This window comes from Dryobates pubescens, chromosome 11, assembly GCF_014839835.1.
Source record: "Dryobates pubescens isolate bDryPub1 chromosome 11, bDryPub1.pri, whole genome shotgun sequence".
In the NCBI taxonomy this organism is placed as follows: Eukaryota; Metazoa; Chordata; class Aves; order Piciformes; family Picidae; genus Dryobates; species Dryobates pubescens.
In genome coordinates, this window is record NC_071622.1 from 12,279,121 (window position 1) to 12,297,247 (window position 18,127).

General features: G+C 47.2%; 1 protein-coding gene across 1 annotated transcript in view; it reads right to left on the reverse strand.

The window, feature by feature from the left end:
- The window catches only part of PAPPA2 (pappalysin 2), a 105,612-nt gene that overhangs the window by 45,157 nt on the left and 42,328 nt on the right, over window positions 1-18,127 (reverse strand). The window contains exons 6-13 of the mRNA XM_054165726.1: window positions 17,910-18,031; window positions 15,925-16,417; window positions 15,226-15,354; window positions 14,412-14,503; window positions 13,941-14,134; window positions 12,633-12,770; window positions 8,032-8,167; window positions 7,580-7,799 (exon numbers count right to left, since the gene is read on the reverse strand). Of these exons, the coding sequence (XP_054021701.1) occupies window positions 7,580-7,799; window positions 8,032-8,167; window positions 12,633-12,770; window positions 13,941-14,134; window positions 14,412-14,503; window positions 15,226-15,354; window positions 15,925-16,417; window positions 17,910-18,031 (1,524 nt within the window). The remainder of the gene's footprint in view (window positions 1-7,579; window positions 7,800-8,031; window positions 8,168-12,632; window positions 12,771-13,940; window positions 14,135-14,411; window positions 14,504-15,225; window positions 15,355-15,924; window positions 16,418-17,909; window positions 18,032-18,127) is intronic.

An 18,127-nucleotide genomic window follows, 5' to 3' on the forward strand; every position in this document is an offset into this window, starting at 1 on the left:
CCATCAGCATCATGACTATCACTGTAACACTCTGGGCAACAACATCCTTGAACCTGATGGCATAGAAGCACAAGGCCAAAAACCGAAAGTCATGTGGTCTGGCCCCATCATGATCCACATGCCTTACCAAGCTTTGAGTAAAGTGATGGCATAAATCACTGCTCCCAGCGGCTGGAACAGCCGCACGAAGGCTGGATGAGGAAATGGTGCAGTTAGCCCAGTTCTGATCTCAGCATGAAGGAGCTCTTTCTCCTTTTGATGATAAATGAAATTCCTGCATCACAGCTGCAAACTCCTGACTTTTCCCCATTTTAGATTCAGGCTGGGTAAGATGTAGGACAAGCCAATATTATATTTCTGCATGAAACATTCCCCCCAAATGTCCATTTTTATCCCAGCATCTTTTGAAGCTCAAACTAAGGATTTGACAACACTACTTTTATGAAATACTGAGGATTTTTTGTTCTCCCCAACTTCTTCCACATCAGCACCAACCTGCACAATTTTCTGGGCTCATCAAGCCCAATAACTCACACATCAAAGAACGCTTCAGAGCTGGAAATTAGTGAAATTCTGCCTAGTGATCATCCTCACTGCTCTGGGAAGATAAGAGCTTCGCTCTGAAATGGGACCAAACTTATTAACTAGACCAAAAACTTTTCCTTTAGGACCCTTCATTTCTCTACACTAAAAGCAGGAGGCAACTGCAAGCGATGGAGCAGGCTGAGCTGATTGTGGCAACAATGGTAGAGAGCCATCATTTTGTTGTGACAAAGCCCAAATTCTGAAAAGCTGAAATGTCACATTTTACAGCAATTGCATCATGGAACCCAGAAAATACTGATGGATATCCCCAAGTCAAGCTAAGCCAAGCCAAATATAGTGCAGCTGCCTAATAAATAATCCATAAATTACTGTAATATCTAACCAGACCAAAGATTGCTGCTACAACAGCCCTTATCATCAAGCTCCAGCTCTAACAGGGGAAAATTCTAATAAGAAGTTCATCTCATGGTGCAAATTTTTGGGGAGAGGGTGTTATAGGAGACGTTGATGGAAAGGGAAAGGCTTCAGCCAAATCTCCTGAAGTTAAAAGCAGTCCCTACATGTAATGTGGTGGAGTCTGGATTGCAGCACTGAACATCAGTGAGATAAGATGTTTACCCCAATGTGGTCTAGCAAAAGAGAATAGCTAAGAAATGAGAAAAGGTGTTTTGGAAATACTTGGGAATTTCTCCCTTTGGGTGTGTTTCTTGTGAAGGGGAAAGGTCTCCCTTTTCCAGGAACTTTGTCGGCAACCACGCTTGTGGGAGCAGGCTACGTGTACAGACCCAACGGTGGTGACGCTTCTTGATTACAATCTGCACTGAGGTTGTCATCCCAGGAAGAGATGATTGCTTCTCTACGTGACTCCCAAAGAAACTTGGCAAAAAGTAATATCCCTGTGAGTCAGCTGCTGTCATCTACCTCACAGACAGAGAAAAGGCACCAGCAAGATGTCACATGACCTCTTGGCCTCTCTGTAACCATAGTGGCAAAGGAAGAAAAAGGAGCAAGAGCAGATCAATCTTAATCTATTTCCAGACAGCTTCTTTCCATGGCTTTTTGTTTGCTACACCAAAATAGATCTATAGAAGCACAGAAAGTGAGGCTGAAGACTAGGTCAAACTTGATCTAGTCAGCTTCTCAGTCTGTATCTTCATCACTCATGAGAGGAGCTGACCCTGACTCCTCCTGAAGACAGATGGCCCACCTGCCCATTGCTCCAGAGCTGTTCAAGGCTAGGTTGGACAAGGTATTGAGCAATCTGGTCTAGTGGAAGGTGTCCCTGCTCATGGTGAGGGGTTTGGAAGTAGATGATTTTTAAGATCCCTTCCAACTCAAACCATCACGAGGCCATTGTGCAGGCAGGATTTATCTGCCAGCATTCCTCAAGGATGCATATTCAGCTATCCCAAAGAAAACCTTTATCCACATCTGATTCCCAGCAACACACTGTACCTCATTTCTGCCCTCTCCCATCATGCAGAGGAATTCACTTCTCATCCACATCCACCACCAAGAAAGAGATGGAAATAGAAAAGGGATTTCAAAAGGCAGCTGCAAACAGAAGACACAGCTGGACTGCAAGACTTCTGCTACAAGATTTAAGGAAGGAAAAGTATTTATCATGACAGAGGGGAGATAGTGAGAGAATCTATCACTTGACAGACAGACACACACACAATGAAGTCTGCTGGCAGGAGGCATTTAGACCTTTCTGACAAGGATGGAGTGAAAGCAATAACTTTCATCTTGAAATCAGAGGCAACATCTCAGCAGAGAGGGTTACAAGATACAAGAACAGCTCAGCAAGGAAGGTGGTGGACTCATCACCTCCTGCAGGCTGTAACAAGAGTTAAGGACACCTTTCATCCAGCTCCTATGAAAAATGATAATGCCTGTATATGACATTAGGGAAGGCAGAGGAGGATTGTGACAGGCAGGCTGCAGTGCTCCACCAAGGGCTCTGCAGGCAAACCTCAGGGTGTCCCAGCACTCCTTTCCTTTTTCACTGGACATTCGAAGGACAGAGGTCTTTGTGTGATTCATCTGAAAGGGTTATCAAACACTAGAATAGGCTCCCCGGGAGGGAGAGTTAGAGAACAGTTGGTCTCAATGATCTTTTCCAACCAAAACCACTCTATGACCTAATGTCCATACCAGTAAGAGAATATGAAACTTAGATCAAGCTTCAGGGTTTCACCAGGAGGTAGTTGATCTTTCACTGGAATCAGGAAGGAAACCCATCTTGCACCTCACACAATTGCTCTGTGTTGTTATTCACCTTCTATTGATGTATCAGGGGTTGGCCACATTTAGACCAGATGACCCCTTCTGTGAGGTGACACCAAGAAGCCTGTTTCTACAGCTGTTCAGCTGCTGTATTTGACACAACCTCAAACTGGTGGAAAACTTGTGTTGGGACATAGATTTTTTTCTGAGAGAGGCTAGTCTCAGGGAAAGGCAGGAGATGCCTTGAACATCCTGAAAAGCACCCATATGCAAAGCATTAAGCTCAAGAAGCTAAGCTGCAGAGAACAAACAGAATGGGACAGCCCAATAAAATGATCCCTGCCACCTCCAAAGGGTTTTCTTTGCCACCTCACAGCTGGACCGTGAAGTCACTGGTTAAAGCCAGTCAAAGCCTACAGTAGAGCCTTGGCCAGCACTGCCCATCAGTCCAGTCAAAGGACACACAAGAGAAGCTCCAGTGGTCAATGGCCTTTAATGTTGGAGGAGAGACACGTTGAGAGGTCAAAGACAGAAACAGAGTCTGAGGTGTGCCCATGCCCCAGGAAGGCAAGTGATTCTTGAAGTGTGTTCCTCCAGGTCAAAGAGAAAGGACATTTTGGGTGTAGTACAGGCACAACCTGCTCTGATGGGCCTCATGCTACACTCGTGAGGCTGCACTTGCCTGGGAGAGGCAGGGGACAGATGTCCAGGCAGCATGTGCTGTCCTCAGAGCAGACAACTCTCACTGCACATGCAAGCAGAACCTGCGCAGACACTAGGAGGTCAGAGTAGGGATGGAGGTCCATCATGACCTGAGCATGTTTCAGCCCATCAGAGGTGACCTTGAGATCCCAACACAAGGATCCATTGACTTCGTGTATCATCCCTGACTGTGGAGCACCCTAGGCCAGAGGGAAGGAAATGAAACACCAGCATCTCGGTACTGGAAAAGAGAAACAGCCTCCTCCGTCTGATTTTCTCTCCCTGACATCCACTTGCTGAAGAAGAGAAACCTAACCCAGATTCACCTCAATGCATAGAACATTTTTAAGGGAGCAGAAGTGGGCACTCCCCTGGGAATAAACCCACCCACTTGGGTAGTCCTTGCAGCACCTTTCCTATTAACTCACCACAGCTTTTCCCAGCATCTGCTAGCATCAAATAAAACACACTAGAAATAAATTTAAAAATTAAGCATAATGGAAGAAATGAAAAAGCTCTCCTGGGTCAGTGTATAGCCTGTATCCAGGAAAACAACAAGCTCAGTTTTAAAATAAAATAATAAAAGTAAATTAAAAGCCAATTAAAATAAAAGGTAAAAAAAAAATTAAAGGTAAAAAAAAAATTAAAGGTAAAAAAAATTAAAGGTAAAAAAAATTAAAGGTAAAAAAAATTAAAGGTAAAAAAAGGTAAAAAAAAGGTAAAAAAAAGGTAAAAAAAAGGTAAAAAAAAGGTAAAAAATAAAGGTATAAATAAAGGTATAAAAGGTAAAAAAGGTAAAAAAGGTAAAAAAGGTAAAAAAATAAAGGTAAAAAAAATAAAGGTAAAAAAAGGTAAAAAAAATAAAGGTTAAAAAAAAGGTAAAAAAAAGGTAAAAAAATAAAGGTAAAAAAATAAAGGTAAAAAAATAAAGGTAAAAAAATAAAGGTAAAAAAAATAAAGGTAAAAAAAATAAAGGTAAAAAATCAAGATAAAAAAGATAAAAAATAGATGAAAATAAAGATAAAATTTTTAAAAAACAAGATAAAAATCAAGATAAAAATCAAGATAAAGATAAAGATAAAAAAATCAAAGATAAAATAAATAAAGACAAATACTAAAAAAAAAATTTAAAAATAAAAATAACAAATGGATGGAAGTTGATGAGTTCAAGTTTCCTGAGTGGAAACTCACTAAAGGTCCAATTTCTCCTTGACCTCCAACTGCCTGATCGTTGTTGTGGCTTCCTCTGGTCCCATGCCAACAAGTCCCTGTCCTTCTTGTGGTGAGGACACCAGCATAGCAAGTGGGATCCCAGCAAGGCAGAGCAGAGGGACAAAATGCATTCCCTCCACCTGCTGATTGTGATCAGTACAGAAAGAAAAGAGCAGCCCTGAGCTGCTGGCAGAGAGAGGGTTCTTGGTGCTGGTAGTAGGGCGTGAGGGAGAGGCACTATGTTGGTTTGATCTGCAAGTGCTCTTCCAGCCTTCAGTGCCTCAGGTGGGTCCACCTTTCCAGCATCAAATGCCTGCTGTATCCTGTCCTGGCGATGGCTGCGTTTCATCAGCAAAAACCATGATCTCCATTTTCCCCCAGCCTGCAAAGTACTCTGAGACCCTTGAAGATGTAAAGATGCTACAGAAATACCAAGCTGTCACATATTTATTGTTTTGGCACTGAGCCTTTCTAGAATGGAGTCAGGAAACCTCATTGCTTTGTTGCTTTTGTTACTGTCCTTTTCTAGGGTTATTTTGGGAAAGTACACGCACGTACCGTGTGTGAACGAGGCTGGGTGCGTGCAAATGGTCAGTTCTTCAGAGGAAGAACCTGGTCTTCTGTGCTCTTTTACAGCTGAACGTCTCTAAACTTCTGATGATGTTATATTCCTGGGGTTTTCCAAAGGGACTTTTTTTTTTTTCCCACCCTCCAGGCTTTGCCTGCCTCATATGAAATGGATTATTGACCCTTAAAAATAAAAATACTGGTGTACAGTAGTTTGGGAGATGAAATAAGAGCTCAAAATAGAATAAAGGAAGGATGCTTGGATATCCTCTGACTGAACAGAGGCAGAGCCTTTATTATTAGCGAGGCTGCTAGAGGCTGTGAGCCTCACCTGCCTCTAAAACTTCAAGCCTTTTGTCCTGAAAAGCAATACTGTAAATTACATTCCCTCCGCTGGAATGGCCTGAAATTGTGCCAAGGAAGGTTTAGGTTGGATATTAAGGAAAATGTCTTCACTGAAAGAATGGTCAGGCATTGGAAAAGGCTGCCCAGGGAGGTGGTGGAGTCCCCTCCTCTGGAGAGATTCCAAACCCACCTGGACATTGTAACCCTGAGCAACCTGCTCTGGGTGAACCTGCTCTAGGAGGAGCATTGGATTCCACATCTCCAGAGGTTCCTTCCAATGCCCCACCATTCTGTGATTCCATAATTCTCCCCATCCATAAGCAAGGCTCAGCTGCAACCAGATTATCTATTCCTCCTTGCAGTTACCTCTGAGGGGAAAGCTCTCGAGCAACAGGAGCACAAAATTATTTTAAAGGATGAGAAACTGTAATTGAAAAACCACATCAGTTGGCTGGGGCTTTAGAAGCCTGTGTGTACATAGCTGTACTGCTACCAGGGGGAAACCAACTGCATTTCACGTGGATGTTGATCCTTTAATGTAAGGCTGAGAATAATATTTATATGCTGACTGGCTAAGATTTATGTTTCTGTATAAATCACACATGCACTTAGAAGAAGAAAAAAAAAAAAAAAAGAGAAGAAAAAAAACAGAAGAGTATAGAGCAAGTGGAAGATCTCCATGGCTTCCAGAGCTCTACATAAATCAACTGTACCATGATCCCACAAGCTTTTAGGCAAACACACGCACACTCATTCATAGTCAGGGGTGTTTGTCCATCCAGGGCCATGAACAGAAGACAAATGACAGCAGCAGTGATGTGCTGACCCTAGCCAAAGCCTTTCACTCTTAAGGTCTCCACAGATCTAGCAAACCTTGGAACCAAAAAATCAGTGTTCCCCAGTGGTGAGCTTTGAGTAACTGGCTGAACCAGAGCCCTGGATCGGGAATGTTTGTAACTACAGGGAGCCTTGGATCCAAAAGCAAAGCCAAGCTTGGCAGGTCTGGCTGTCATCAGCCCCTCTAGGACTGAGCTGAGCACCATCCTTGGGTCGGTGCCCCTGCTTGGCACACTCAGCTTTGTTTATTTAGTCTATTTTGGATGACAGTCCTCCCCTGTCCCTTTGCCAGAGGACCTGCTCACAGAGCAGTGCCTGTTCTGCAAATGTTACCTCTCATTTGCTGCTTGATGAAGACAAACAGAGGCCTGCAAGTGTGGACAGCAATAAATTAAAGCATCATTGCTGCTGTTGTTGATATTGCTGTTACAACAGGGGCAGCATCAGACTTGAAGAGCATGGGATTTATTGGGAAACAACACAGAGCAGAGGATGAGGAGGAGAGCTTCATCCCCACCTCCTGCAGGGTGAGAAAGACTAGAATGGATGGAGATGAAGCTTATAAAGCATGTGTTAAAGAAGGCAACATTTCAGCTTTAGCAGTAACCCTCAGTGATAGCTCCTCAGCTATCTTCCCACGAGGGAAGAGCCCTTTGCACAAAGTTGTGGACTCACGATCATTTGGGTTGGAAGAAACCTTGAAAGATCACCTAGTCCAGCCCCCTGCAGTCACCAGGAACATCTCCAACTAGAGCAGGTTGGTCAGAGCCTCATTTAACCTGACCTGGAATGGTTCCAGGGATAGGGAATCTACCACCTCTCTGGGCAATCTGGGCCAGTGTCTCAGCACCTTCAGTGTGAAAAATTTCTTCCTGCAATCCAGTCTAAATCTTCCTCTTTTAATTCAAACCCATCACCCATTGTCCTGTTACAACAGGCCCTGCTAAAATCTGTTTTCCTGCCTCCTCCCTCACTGAGATAAACAAATCAAGACTCATTACAGTGGATTTTCCAACACCACCTCAAAAGCCACCTGAGAACAGTCATAAACCTCTTAATGAGTAGATAAAACCTCCACAACTGAAGCAGAAAGGCAAGAGGGCCTCTGCATGCCTGTTGAAGTGCCCTGAGGAGACCATACCTGTAGTGCTGATGGCTGTGTCCCTCCTGGTGTTGCAGGAGGCAGGTGGTGCGGTCAGAGAAGCCAGAATGAGCTGAGGTCCGCAATGCCACGGCTGCAATGCCCACGAGTGGGGAGGAGAAGTTGAACAGCACTGAAGCAGCCCAATAGGATGAGTCCTCCTGGCCATGGGTCACATGGATGACAAGAGGGTTGTGCTGGCATGAGAGCTCATACATCCCTGTGAGATGGGGCAAAGACAGAAGTCACTAACTCACCTGCAGGACTCTTTTCATAACTTTTGATTTATAGCTTTGGCTTCCCGAGCTGGTTTGATTAGATGCATGTGGGAGCAGAAGATGCTGCAAGAAAGGATAGAGGATAGCAGCACCAAGATCAAAGAGATGTCAGCAATAGTGTAGTGTTTCTGCTGGCATAGCACAGACTGGTGCCACAGCCCATAGGTTGCTCACCCAAAGAGTGGTTCAGCCCATCCACGTCACTCAGCTGGACAGTGACCCTTGGCTTGTGCTGGCTGCTTGGGGCAGTGCCATCAGAGGCCAGGAAGATCAGGAGGGAAGTAGGCACTGCAGGTTTCTCAAAGCACACCTAGACAGAAGAACAAAAGAGACCCTTAGAGCATAGATACAAAATACAATCCTTCTGAGTCCATATAAGCAAGAGGGAAGAGAAGAAGGGAGCATGAAGAGAGAAGAGAGGTGGGCTTAGGTGAGCAGGGACTGTAGATGCGCAGGGCAGCGAATGGGTGGGAAGAGACAGGAGTCAAGGAAAGGCGTAGGAACACAGTCCTTTCCTTCCTAATCATACAGCTGTTATGGTTGGAACAGACTTTTAAGATCATCAAGTCCAAATCCAAAACTGCCTGGTCACCACTAAACCATGTCCCTCAGCACCATATCTAGACAGCTTTTAAATCCCTCCAGGGATGAGGACTTCATCACTGCCCTGGGCAACCTCTTCCAGGGCTTGGCAACCCTTTCAGGCTAGAAATTGTTCCTCATGTCCAACCTAAACCTGGTGCAACTTGAGGGTATATTTTCTCATCCTATCACTTGTTACTTGGGAGAGCAACCCACACCCAGCCCCAACCTCCTTCCAGTGAGTTGTAGAGAGTGAGAAGGTCTCCCTTCAGTCTCCTGTTCTCAATACTAAACAACCCCAGTTTCATCAGCTGCTCCTCACAAGATTTATGCTATAGACCCTTCACCAGCTTTGCTGCCCTTCTCTGGACACACTCTAGCATCTCAAATGTTGTTCTTGCAGTGACAGGCCCAGAACTGAACCCAGTATTGAAGATGAGGCCTCACCAGTACCCCGCACAGAAGGGCAATCACTGCCCTCATCTTGCTGGACAAACTATTCCTGATACAGACTATGATGCCACTGGTCCTCTTGGCCACCTGGACACACTGCTAGTTCATCTTTAGCCAGCAATTGACCAATGCCCCCCAAATTCCCTTTCTCCTTCTCACTAATCTTTCCAAAGTGTGGCAGTCCTGCCTTGCTATACATTTATGGCATCTTCCCAGCTTCCACATTTTAAGCTCTTAAAACTGAGCAACACCTAGCTGAGACCTGGATAACACCTTTTTTGTCCTTTTGACTTCCAGAGAGAAGCAGGCTCTGACTCCCATCTCATCTGGTGATGACTGGGGCAAGTGAGGCACCCAGAGAGCACAGCTAGCAGCTCTGGCACCAAAATATATTCATTAAAAACCAACAAAATAACAACCCCAGTACCCAGAGTGACTGCAAACTGTCCATCAGCCAACACATGAAAATACTTGTGGGAAGGAGTCCTGTCTGCTAGGAGAGCTGACAGCTCCCCACTTGTCTACAGCCCCCAAGGCTAAAAGAGGCAGTTGGGAAACCTGTGGCATCAGTCATGGCAGGACAGATGTTCTTTGGAAGTAAGAAGATAGAAATGTTTTTCTCCCCCACCCTGGTGCCCCCCACCCAGTGCCAAGATTTGTTTTGACCAAGATCCACCCTGTGGAGTGTTTTTGTTGAACACCAGCATGAAGGGAACGCAGAAATTGAAGCCAAAGGTGTATTTTGGAAGAGGACAAGTCCCAGCTGGCTGGGCACAGCCCAAGGAGCAGACTGTGAGAGAAGGGGACAACCACTCGATTTGTGATGGCAGCCTAGCTTTGTGCCACATCACACTTTGCTCACACAGGAGCAGAAGACCTTGGGCTTCAGCCCAGGGTTCCCACTTTGCAGGGACGTGTTCAGTAGCAAACATACCATGAGCAAGTCCCCACCCCTGCCTACAGGCTCTTGGCCAGGGCCTGCTCTCATGTAGGGCTCATCTGGCTGCAAGGTGTGGACCACGATACTCAAAGATTTGTTTGGTACATTCCCACTGTGTCCCTTGGTGAGAAAAGTAGGAGGAGAAAGGAAAAGAAACAAGAAAGCAAAGCAGGAAGGAACCTCCCAGGACAGAGCTGCAACTGGGAAGCCCCAAGAAGCCACCTAATTCCCACTCCTCCAAGGGTGACTGATCAGGAGTGAAGAAATGGTTGGAGAATGCAGGTGAGGACTACACAGCTCAAGGAGAAGGGTTCAATCTTTTCCTTCCTATAGGGCATCTGCTTGGATGTGAAGGACACTGGCCCCAAGTTGGACCAACAGCAGATGACTTGACTAAAAAAACATTCTTTTTTACTTGGCCATACCACGTTTGGCCCCAGCAGGCTATCTTCTTCATTTTTCTCCTTCCCTCTCCCCCTTCCCATTTCATTTCCTGCGTGTCACACATTCTGCCTTGCTTACAAGTAATTTTGACTTCTTTTTTCATCATGTGTTGGATGTGTTGGAAACTGAGAACAAAGCATGGCAGCATCTGCCAATTACAAGCATTAGGGTTGAAAAAGACCTCTAAGATCATCGAATCCAACCGTCAACCTGAGACCACCATGGCCATTAATCTATGTCCTAAAGTGCCATGTCCACACATTTCTGGAACACCTCCAGGGATGGTGACTTCACCACCTCCCAGGGCAGCCTGTTCCAATGTCTGAGAACCCTTGCTGGGAAGAAATTTTTCAGAATGTCCAACCTAAACCTCCCCTGCTGCAATTTGAGGGCATTTCCTTTCATCCCACTGCTTGTTACTAGGGAGAAGACACCAACCCACACCTGACACCAATGTCCTCTCAGGAAGTTGTAGAGAGCAATGAGGTCTCCCCTCAACCTCTTTTTCTCCAGACTAATCAATCCCAGTCATCTCAGCTGCTCCTCATAAGACCTCTTCTCCAGAACCTTCACCAGCTTTGTTGCTCCTCTCTGGACAGGCTCCAGCCACTCAATGTCTTCTACAGATGGACCCAATGTGCATGGTAGACCCTTCAGTTGGTGGCACAGATACACACAGCTCTTCCCCCAGCCCATTCACAGCATTACCCAGCCTTTCCTTTGCTCCTTGGTGCTACCTCTTGAGAAACACTTGTAAGAAGCAATTCCCCCCATCCCATGAGTTCTGTAGTGGGGCTTTAACCTGGGTGACACAGGTGCAAACAGCTTTAACGTGGCCATGGGATTTGGTGGCCACAAAACCCCCACGCACAGGTGGGGTCACGGCACGCGCATGAGCGGCATCGCTCCTGCCTCAGCACATTGTCAACAAGAAGCTGTTCTTCCTGACCCAATATGGTACCAATCAGGCAAACTTTATTAAGGGGGGAAAAAAAAAAGAGAATTAAAGAAAAAAAAAAAAAAGAAGAAGAAGGGGGGAGTGGGGGGAAGGAAGAAAAAAGGGCATATTTATTACTACTCCATAAATAATTTTATGGGCGGAAAATAATAGCACTCCTAGAGAGAGCATGGAGCAGCAGTAATGAAAGTCTTTAATATAAACATCCATGGAGGAAGAGAACTGACCACAAGTTCCCATAAAACTGGAACACGCTTTAACCCCTGGTGAGAAATGGAAAGCAAGCTTTCATCTAGGTAGGGCAGGAGGGGGAGGTTGCTGCTTTGTCACTAGCGAAGGAAGAAAGGAGGCACATTTGTCATGGCCAAAGTGAAGATGGAAAGTAGGTTGCAAGCACACTGACAGGGAAGAAAGGGGGGAGGGGGGGGAGGAAGAAGAAACAAAAAAATGCAGTTAACAAGTTTTGGGGTTTTTTTTCCCCAGACAGAGGACCTCAGAGGCAATAGACATGTTTATTGACCTGAGTCAATGACTTGGTGAATTGTCAAACTGTCGTCTAAACATCTCAGGAAGAGGTTGTCTCCAGACAGCCTGGAGGAAAGCAGGGCAAGGTGCCCCTCAGACTGCAGAGGAAGCAGCACACCAGAGACCAGCTTTCCAGTAACACCAGGCAACAGCCACGAAACCTCTAAGCTGTGTCTGTGGTCAGAAAAATCCATGCTGTAAAAATCACATTTGCCTAACTCCCAGCTCTCCTCTGCCTGCTGGGACAGAGAGGTTTGACCCTCCAGGTGTCCTCCCAAAGGCAGCTGCCAGCTGTGAGGGCAATCCCCGAGTTTCCTGTGGACTCCAGGACCAGCACCTTGGGCACAGAAGTGCCTCCCTTGGTTTGGAGTCACTGTGAGGCAGGACGACATGCATGCCACCATTGATTGCTGTGGGCTCAGGATGCTCTGTACCTGGGGTACTCGGGACCCCACAGGATAGCAGAGCATTTCCAGCTACCCTCTGTTGCTCTTCACAGCCATGGGGAGCAAAGAACTCGAATCACAGATTGTGCCCACCCTTTGTGGGTGTAACAGCACAGTTTGGCTGCAGGGAACAGTTGGGAGCAAGTTGTTTGTCAGCCTCAACACATTTCTGTGGGCTTCTGGTTTTGGGCACAGCCCTTCTCCTGGCAATCTGCCCCAGGATGGGTTTGCTGCTCACAGTGGGAATGGGGCAACTACATAAGACACAGCCACAAGCATTTAGGGTTTGCAAAGAGTTCAGTAGGATATGAAGTGCTGTCTGAACAGCTTTAAGACTGTTGTGGCTGCTACAGGACAGAGGATGAGTCTTTGTCACTCAAGTGAAGGGACAAAGACAAACAAATGCTGACCACACATCCTCACTTACCTTGAGCCAAATTCCCTCATTGTTCAAGGGCATCTTCTGCTCATCTGGATCCTGAGCATTGTCTTGGTTGGGAGCACAGGGGAACCAAGCAGCCAAGGAAAGGTCCTTTGGCATGTTTTGAAGGTGGGATTTACACACCTGAAAGGAGAGATTCATTTCAACCCAGCAAGAAGAAAGGAAAGCAAGAGAAAGAAACAGCACTTATAAAACTCCAAGGAAGACCCGAACCCCAAGCTGGTTCCTGGCATGAAGACAATTCATGTGGGTTCATAAGCAGGAGTGACACTTCACCACCCGAACGTGCACAAGAAGGCCTTTGCCATGGTGAGGTGATGTAAATATGCTGCTTGAACACCCCATGGTGTCTATGGGGCTGAGCAAGCAATAAGGAGCCAAGCTGTGAGATGGCAGGGAAGACCACAGCCTCCTGATTTTGGCTGGGCTGAGATCTGAAGCTGTGATTCATTTGCCTTAATACCAGTTTGCTGTACCATTCAGTGCCCTATGGCATCCCAGACATCCCCAGAGACCTGGCAGACAAAGCCCGGGAAATATGCGCGTGTCATTCTAGCGGCGCAGACACCAAGTCCAAGGCATCTCCTTAGACATGTACCGGGCACCTTTGGGCAACCTGATCATGCTGTAGGTCTCAACAACATAGTTGCCTGTATCAGGTGAATAGAAATGTTTGCATAAAGGGCTAAATGTGACCTTTTCACACGTTTATTGCCCTTCAGCTTGCTAGGAGAGACACCACGTTAACTTCGATCAGGCGAAATCCCCTCCTAGACCTCCAGGCTCTGCTCCAAAGCCCATATGAAAGATGGGAATTCTCCCATCGATTTTTCCTTGGCTACAGATCAGAGAGTTTGAGAGCAGCACAGATGCTGGTGTACATGTGATTTTATCCTTTCAGGCCCTGACTTTATAAGATATTAAACTTATGGGATTGTTTAGGATGCACACTGGGAGGACTCACATGCTCCAAGCTGTGCATTTAGCTGGTGGGACAGAGATGGTCACTGGTTAGACAACTGCATGGTCAGGAAAGGTGCTCCCTGCCTTGATAAAATACCTCTCCATGCACTGCACTTCCTGGGCTTAAGGACTACTGAAACAGGGGTGTGAGAAATGCCCAGGTCTTTTACTGGCTTCCTTCATGGGACTGTAGTAATCAATGAACGCTCACAGAGCTGCTTTGAAGATTTTTGGTTTGGCATCAGTACACTTTTGCAGCAGTGACCTCACCAGCTTTACTGCACAGGCTTTGCTAGAAAAAGTTTTGGGTTTGGCCATGCCTTCACTCACCTTCACAACAGGTTCTCCAGTGACCAAGGAAGCAGGGCAGAACTTTGCATCCTGATGGGAGGCGTAGGCTTTCACTGCCCACAGATCCACATATCCATCAGGTGTGTAGGGACCACAGTCCAGGACACTGCTTGACTTCTCAAAGGGCTCACACACCCCATCCCCGTCATGCACGTAGCACAGACTTGGCTCCCCTGCAAGGAGACCAGCAATGACCCATTCACAAACTAAACTCCAAGCACATACATCTCCTCCTGTCCCAGGTGGCCTGCTGACCCTTTAGCCCTGGAGTTTCTGACCACAATGCTTGACAAGCTGCACAGATCCCTCCAGCTGCACAGATCCCCCCAGCTGCACAGATCCCCCTTTTGTTGTGATGAAGTGCACCAGCCCCTGCTCTGAGAAGCACTGTGACTAATGTGCAGTTTTGACTTCTGCCTCAATAGGATGTCTCAGACTGTTTAGACTCACCAACACAGTTGAAGCCTTTTTCCTTTTTACACTTCCTGGAACAGCCATCTCCATCCAGCAGGTCCCCATCATCACATTCTTCCTCCAGGCTCCTAAAAGGAGAAAAGCCAGATGTGTTAGCACCACTCTTGTGCGTTCTTGTGATCCTGCCCAATCATGAGTGAGGACCCCATTTCTTGGTTCCATTTCCACAGAAGCAAGGAGGAGAAAAAAAATCCATGTGTGGAGTTAGGTAGAGGAGAGAAAATGCCCTGTGTTCTCAGGGGGATAAAAAGAGATTGAAAATGCAGCATATGGGAGAAGGCATGACCATACTGCAACATTTGTGTAACACCTGAAGCAAGAAGACTGTGGCCAGCAGGTGAAAGGAGGTTCTTGTCCCTCTCCACTCTGCCCTAGTGAGGCCATGTCTGGAGTATTGGGTCCAGTTCTGGGGTCAAAAGGATGGGGCCAGACTCTTTTCAGTGGTGCCCAGTGATAGGGCATAGGGCAACAAACACAAGCTAAAGACAGGAAGCTCCATCTGACATGAGGAAATATTTCTTTGTTTTGAGAGTGGCTGCCCAGCCTGATCTGCAGAGATTCAAAATCTGCCTGGACATGATTCTGGGCAACCTGCTCTGGATGGCCCTGCTTTTTTGCAGGAGGGTTGAAGCAGATGATCTCCAGAGGTCCCTTCTAAACCATGCCATTCTATAATTCAGCACATCTTCAGTCAAGTACCCATAGATGGAGAGCTAAGCCAGCACTTCCCTTTGGGGCAGGATGACCTGATAGCTTAAGGAACCTCAGCTGAAATCTTGTCTCAACTTACGTGGTCACCTTTCCATCCCCACAGTAGGGTGCTCCATGGGCATGGACAAGCGGTGGGGAGGCTTCTCCTGCGGTGGTCCCAGAGACTGCCTGCACCTGGTAGTGGTACACCTGCCCGGGCACAACTTCCCTGCAGGGAGAGAGAGGACTTGAAGAGCAAGCAGGAGGGAACAACCCATACATCTGCAACAGATTTGCTCAGCACAGCTATAGAAATCACGTGTGTGTGCCCATGCAGTATCTCGGTTGGACATGTGTCTTCGTACTCTGAACTGCCAGAAGCAAAGACTGTGGGAAGAGGGTCTCTGCCAGGCCATGCAGAGGGACCTGCTGCTTGTTTCCCTGGGGTCTGAGCTGGGGACATATGACATTAACTCTAACAATCATTTTTGTGCTTGTGTTGATGAGGACAAAATGTTTCCGGGTTTAATAAACTCCTCCTGGTTAGCCTGGGCTCATGGGCAAGGCTCAAGCTGTTATGGTGGGTCTCCAACAGGCTTCCTCAACACCCAATAAGGAATCTGCTCATGGCATTGAACGAGGCAGTTCCCAGGGGAGGAGTGGGACAGACAAGGGAACAATAACAGGATACTAAAACTCGAGCAAAACCAACCAGGAAGTCAAAGGCAGAACCAGAGGAGGTCATCCAAACCCTCCCAGCCCCCCACTCAGGCTGTGGTGGAGCAGCCTCATCACTCACGTGTCAACAAACTGGCGATGCCTCTGTGCCAGGGTGGCAGGAGAGCCGTTGGCAAACGGGGGATCACGGAGCACTCGATACTGGATCAGCTTGCAGGTGGAGCAGAGCGAGCTGTGGGGCATGGAGGTCAGCAGAGCTGTGTCTATCTCCATCCTCTCATCAAAGGTGTAGATTTTGACTCCGGACACCTTTTTAGGGATGTTGAGCTTCACAGTAAAGGGGACATCACAGAAGGTGTCCAGGGGGCCCAGATGGATGGACTCCCCCTGCTCTGTCAGGACTTCAATGTCAGACAATGCCTTGGGAGAGCCCGTGGAGAGGTACGTGGTCCAGAGGGTGAGGGAATCAGGGTAGACAGGGTGCAGGAAGCGCAGCTCCAGGATGCAACCATCTGGCTGAGGACATGGCACTGTCATGTTCATATGATACAGGTGGAGCTCTGGACTCCAGGCCTGCAGGCTGGGCTCACAGGGCTGATCCACATCTGGAGGTCCTGGGAAGGAGGGATGAGGAAAAGGCTGATGAGAGACAAGGGACATTTCACCTCACAAGTGACACAGAGGGGCAATCCTCCCTACTGTACCCTGTGTTTATGCATCTCTATGCTGTAACTGCACACACACCACAAGCACGTGCCCAGAGTTGGTGGCATCTGCCCTAACATCTTAGAAAGCAATAAGGGCCACTAGCCTCCAAGCTCCTGAGCAGGCAGACAAGCACAAGTCTTAGCAGGTCTGGTGATTCACAGCCTTCTGAAGCAGGGACCATGGTACCCATGCTGCAGCTGATCTCAGTGCCAAACTCTAGAGTCAGCCTGGACACAGCTCAGGGACATGAAGCTTGTTCTGTAGTATCAAGTGCACAGAAGAGTTGTGACAGGCACCTGAACAATGAGTCCCTGTGGCCCTGGGGGTCTGGACATAAGCTAATCAGAGCAGAGCCCAAAGCCTTTCACAGACACATGATGGAATAGGTCACAGGGTGGAAGGGATCAGGTCCTAAGCAAGCAACAGAAGCAACTTTTGAAGGCTCTTCCTCCTCTAGGACCTCCAGGATGGTGCCCAGGCTGACCTCAGACACCCAGCCAGCCTCCCCTGACAGTAGCTTAGCACTCAGCAAGAGAAATGTGGTGTTGGGCTTTCCATCTCAGAAAGCATCACTGGATTTCATCATCCTGCAGTAGAACTACTCGTGTCTTCATCAGCCACTGCAAGTGTTTCTGAAGGACTAATACCAGCTCAAATCCTGCATCCATTTAACATCAGTCTTCTGAAAACTAGGAAAGCTGTCTTCTTTTCACAGAACTAACAGATCCTCTGGCTCCACAAGGTCCAACAGCAGCATGGGCACTACAAGGTCATTTCACCTGGTCTCGTGCCTCCTCTGCTTAGCCCTTGGAAAAGGTGAGACAATAGGAAAAGTCCAACAGCTCCTATGGTAGTTGTATGACCCTGAAAGTCATCACCATGCCCACAAGGTGGGTCTCTAAACCCACATCTGAGTCTCAGCACAAGAAGTTTTGACACCCTGCTGTTCACCCTGTCAGCCAAGAGTTGCATCCAACCCAGGTTGCCAAGGGCTTGGTACAGACTTAGAGGGGCTGAGGGAGATGCTCCTCCTCCTCCTTTTGGACAAGGCTGAACAAAAGCCTGTGGATACCTCTGAGGTTTTGGATGAGGTCCCACGATCTATGTTCTAAGACACATTGGAATGAAATGCCTCTCCCCTTTGACCAGTAGCTCTCATTAACACCTTATTGGGAAATTATTTGGATTGATAGCTGGGTGCCAGATTGTTTGTCCAAAGCCAGCTGGCAGTTATCAGGAATCTCCTGGGCTCCTAGAAGTCTTTGCTGCACTAAAGAGTCTCCCCAAAGAGAAGATGTTTCACTCTATGAAAGTAAAAAAGCTTCTTTTCTCTTTTCTCCACAGGATCTCTTCTCTGTCTAGGAAATTCCCAGCTGGGGGTGGAGAGGAGACACATACCTTCTGCTTCTTCTGGGGTCCAGTAGCCAGAGGAATCACAGACACGAGGAGAAGAGGCTTCATGCACATACTGATGAAAGGTGCCATCCTCTGCACAGTTGTCACAGAGCATGTCTTGCTCCCTGCAGACAGAAGACAAAGGCATTGACATGTCTAATCACAACCAATTAATCTTCCACTGGCCAGGCAGGATCAGATGGAAAGCTGGAAAAGCAAAG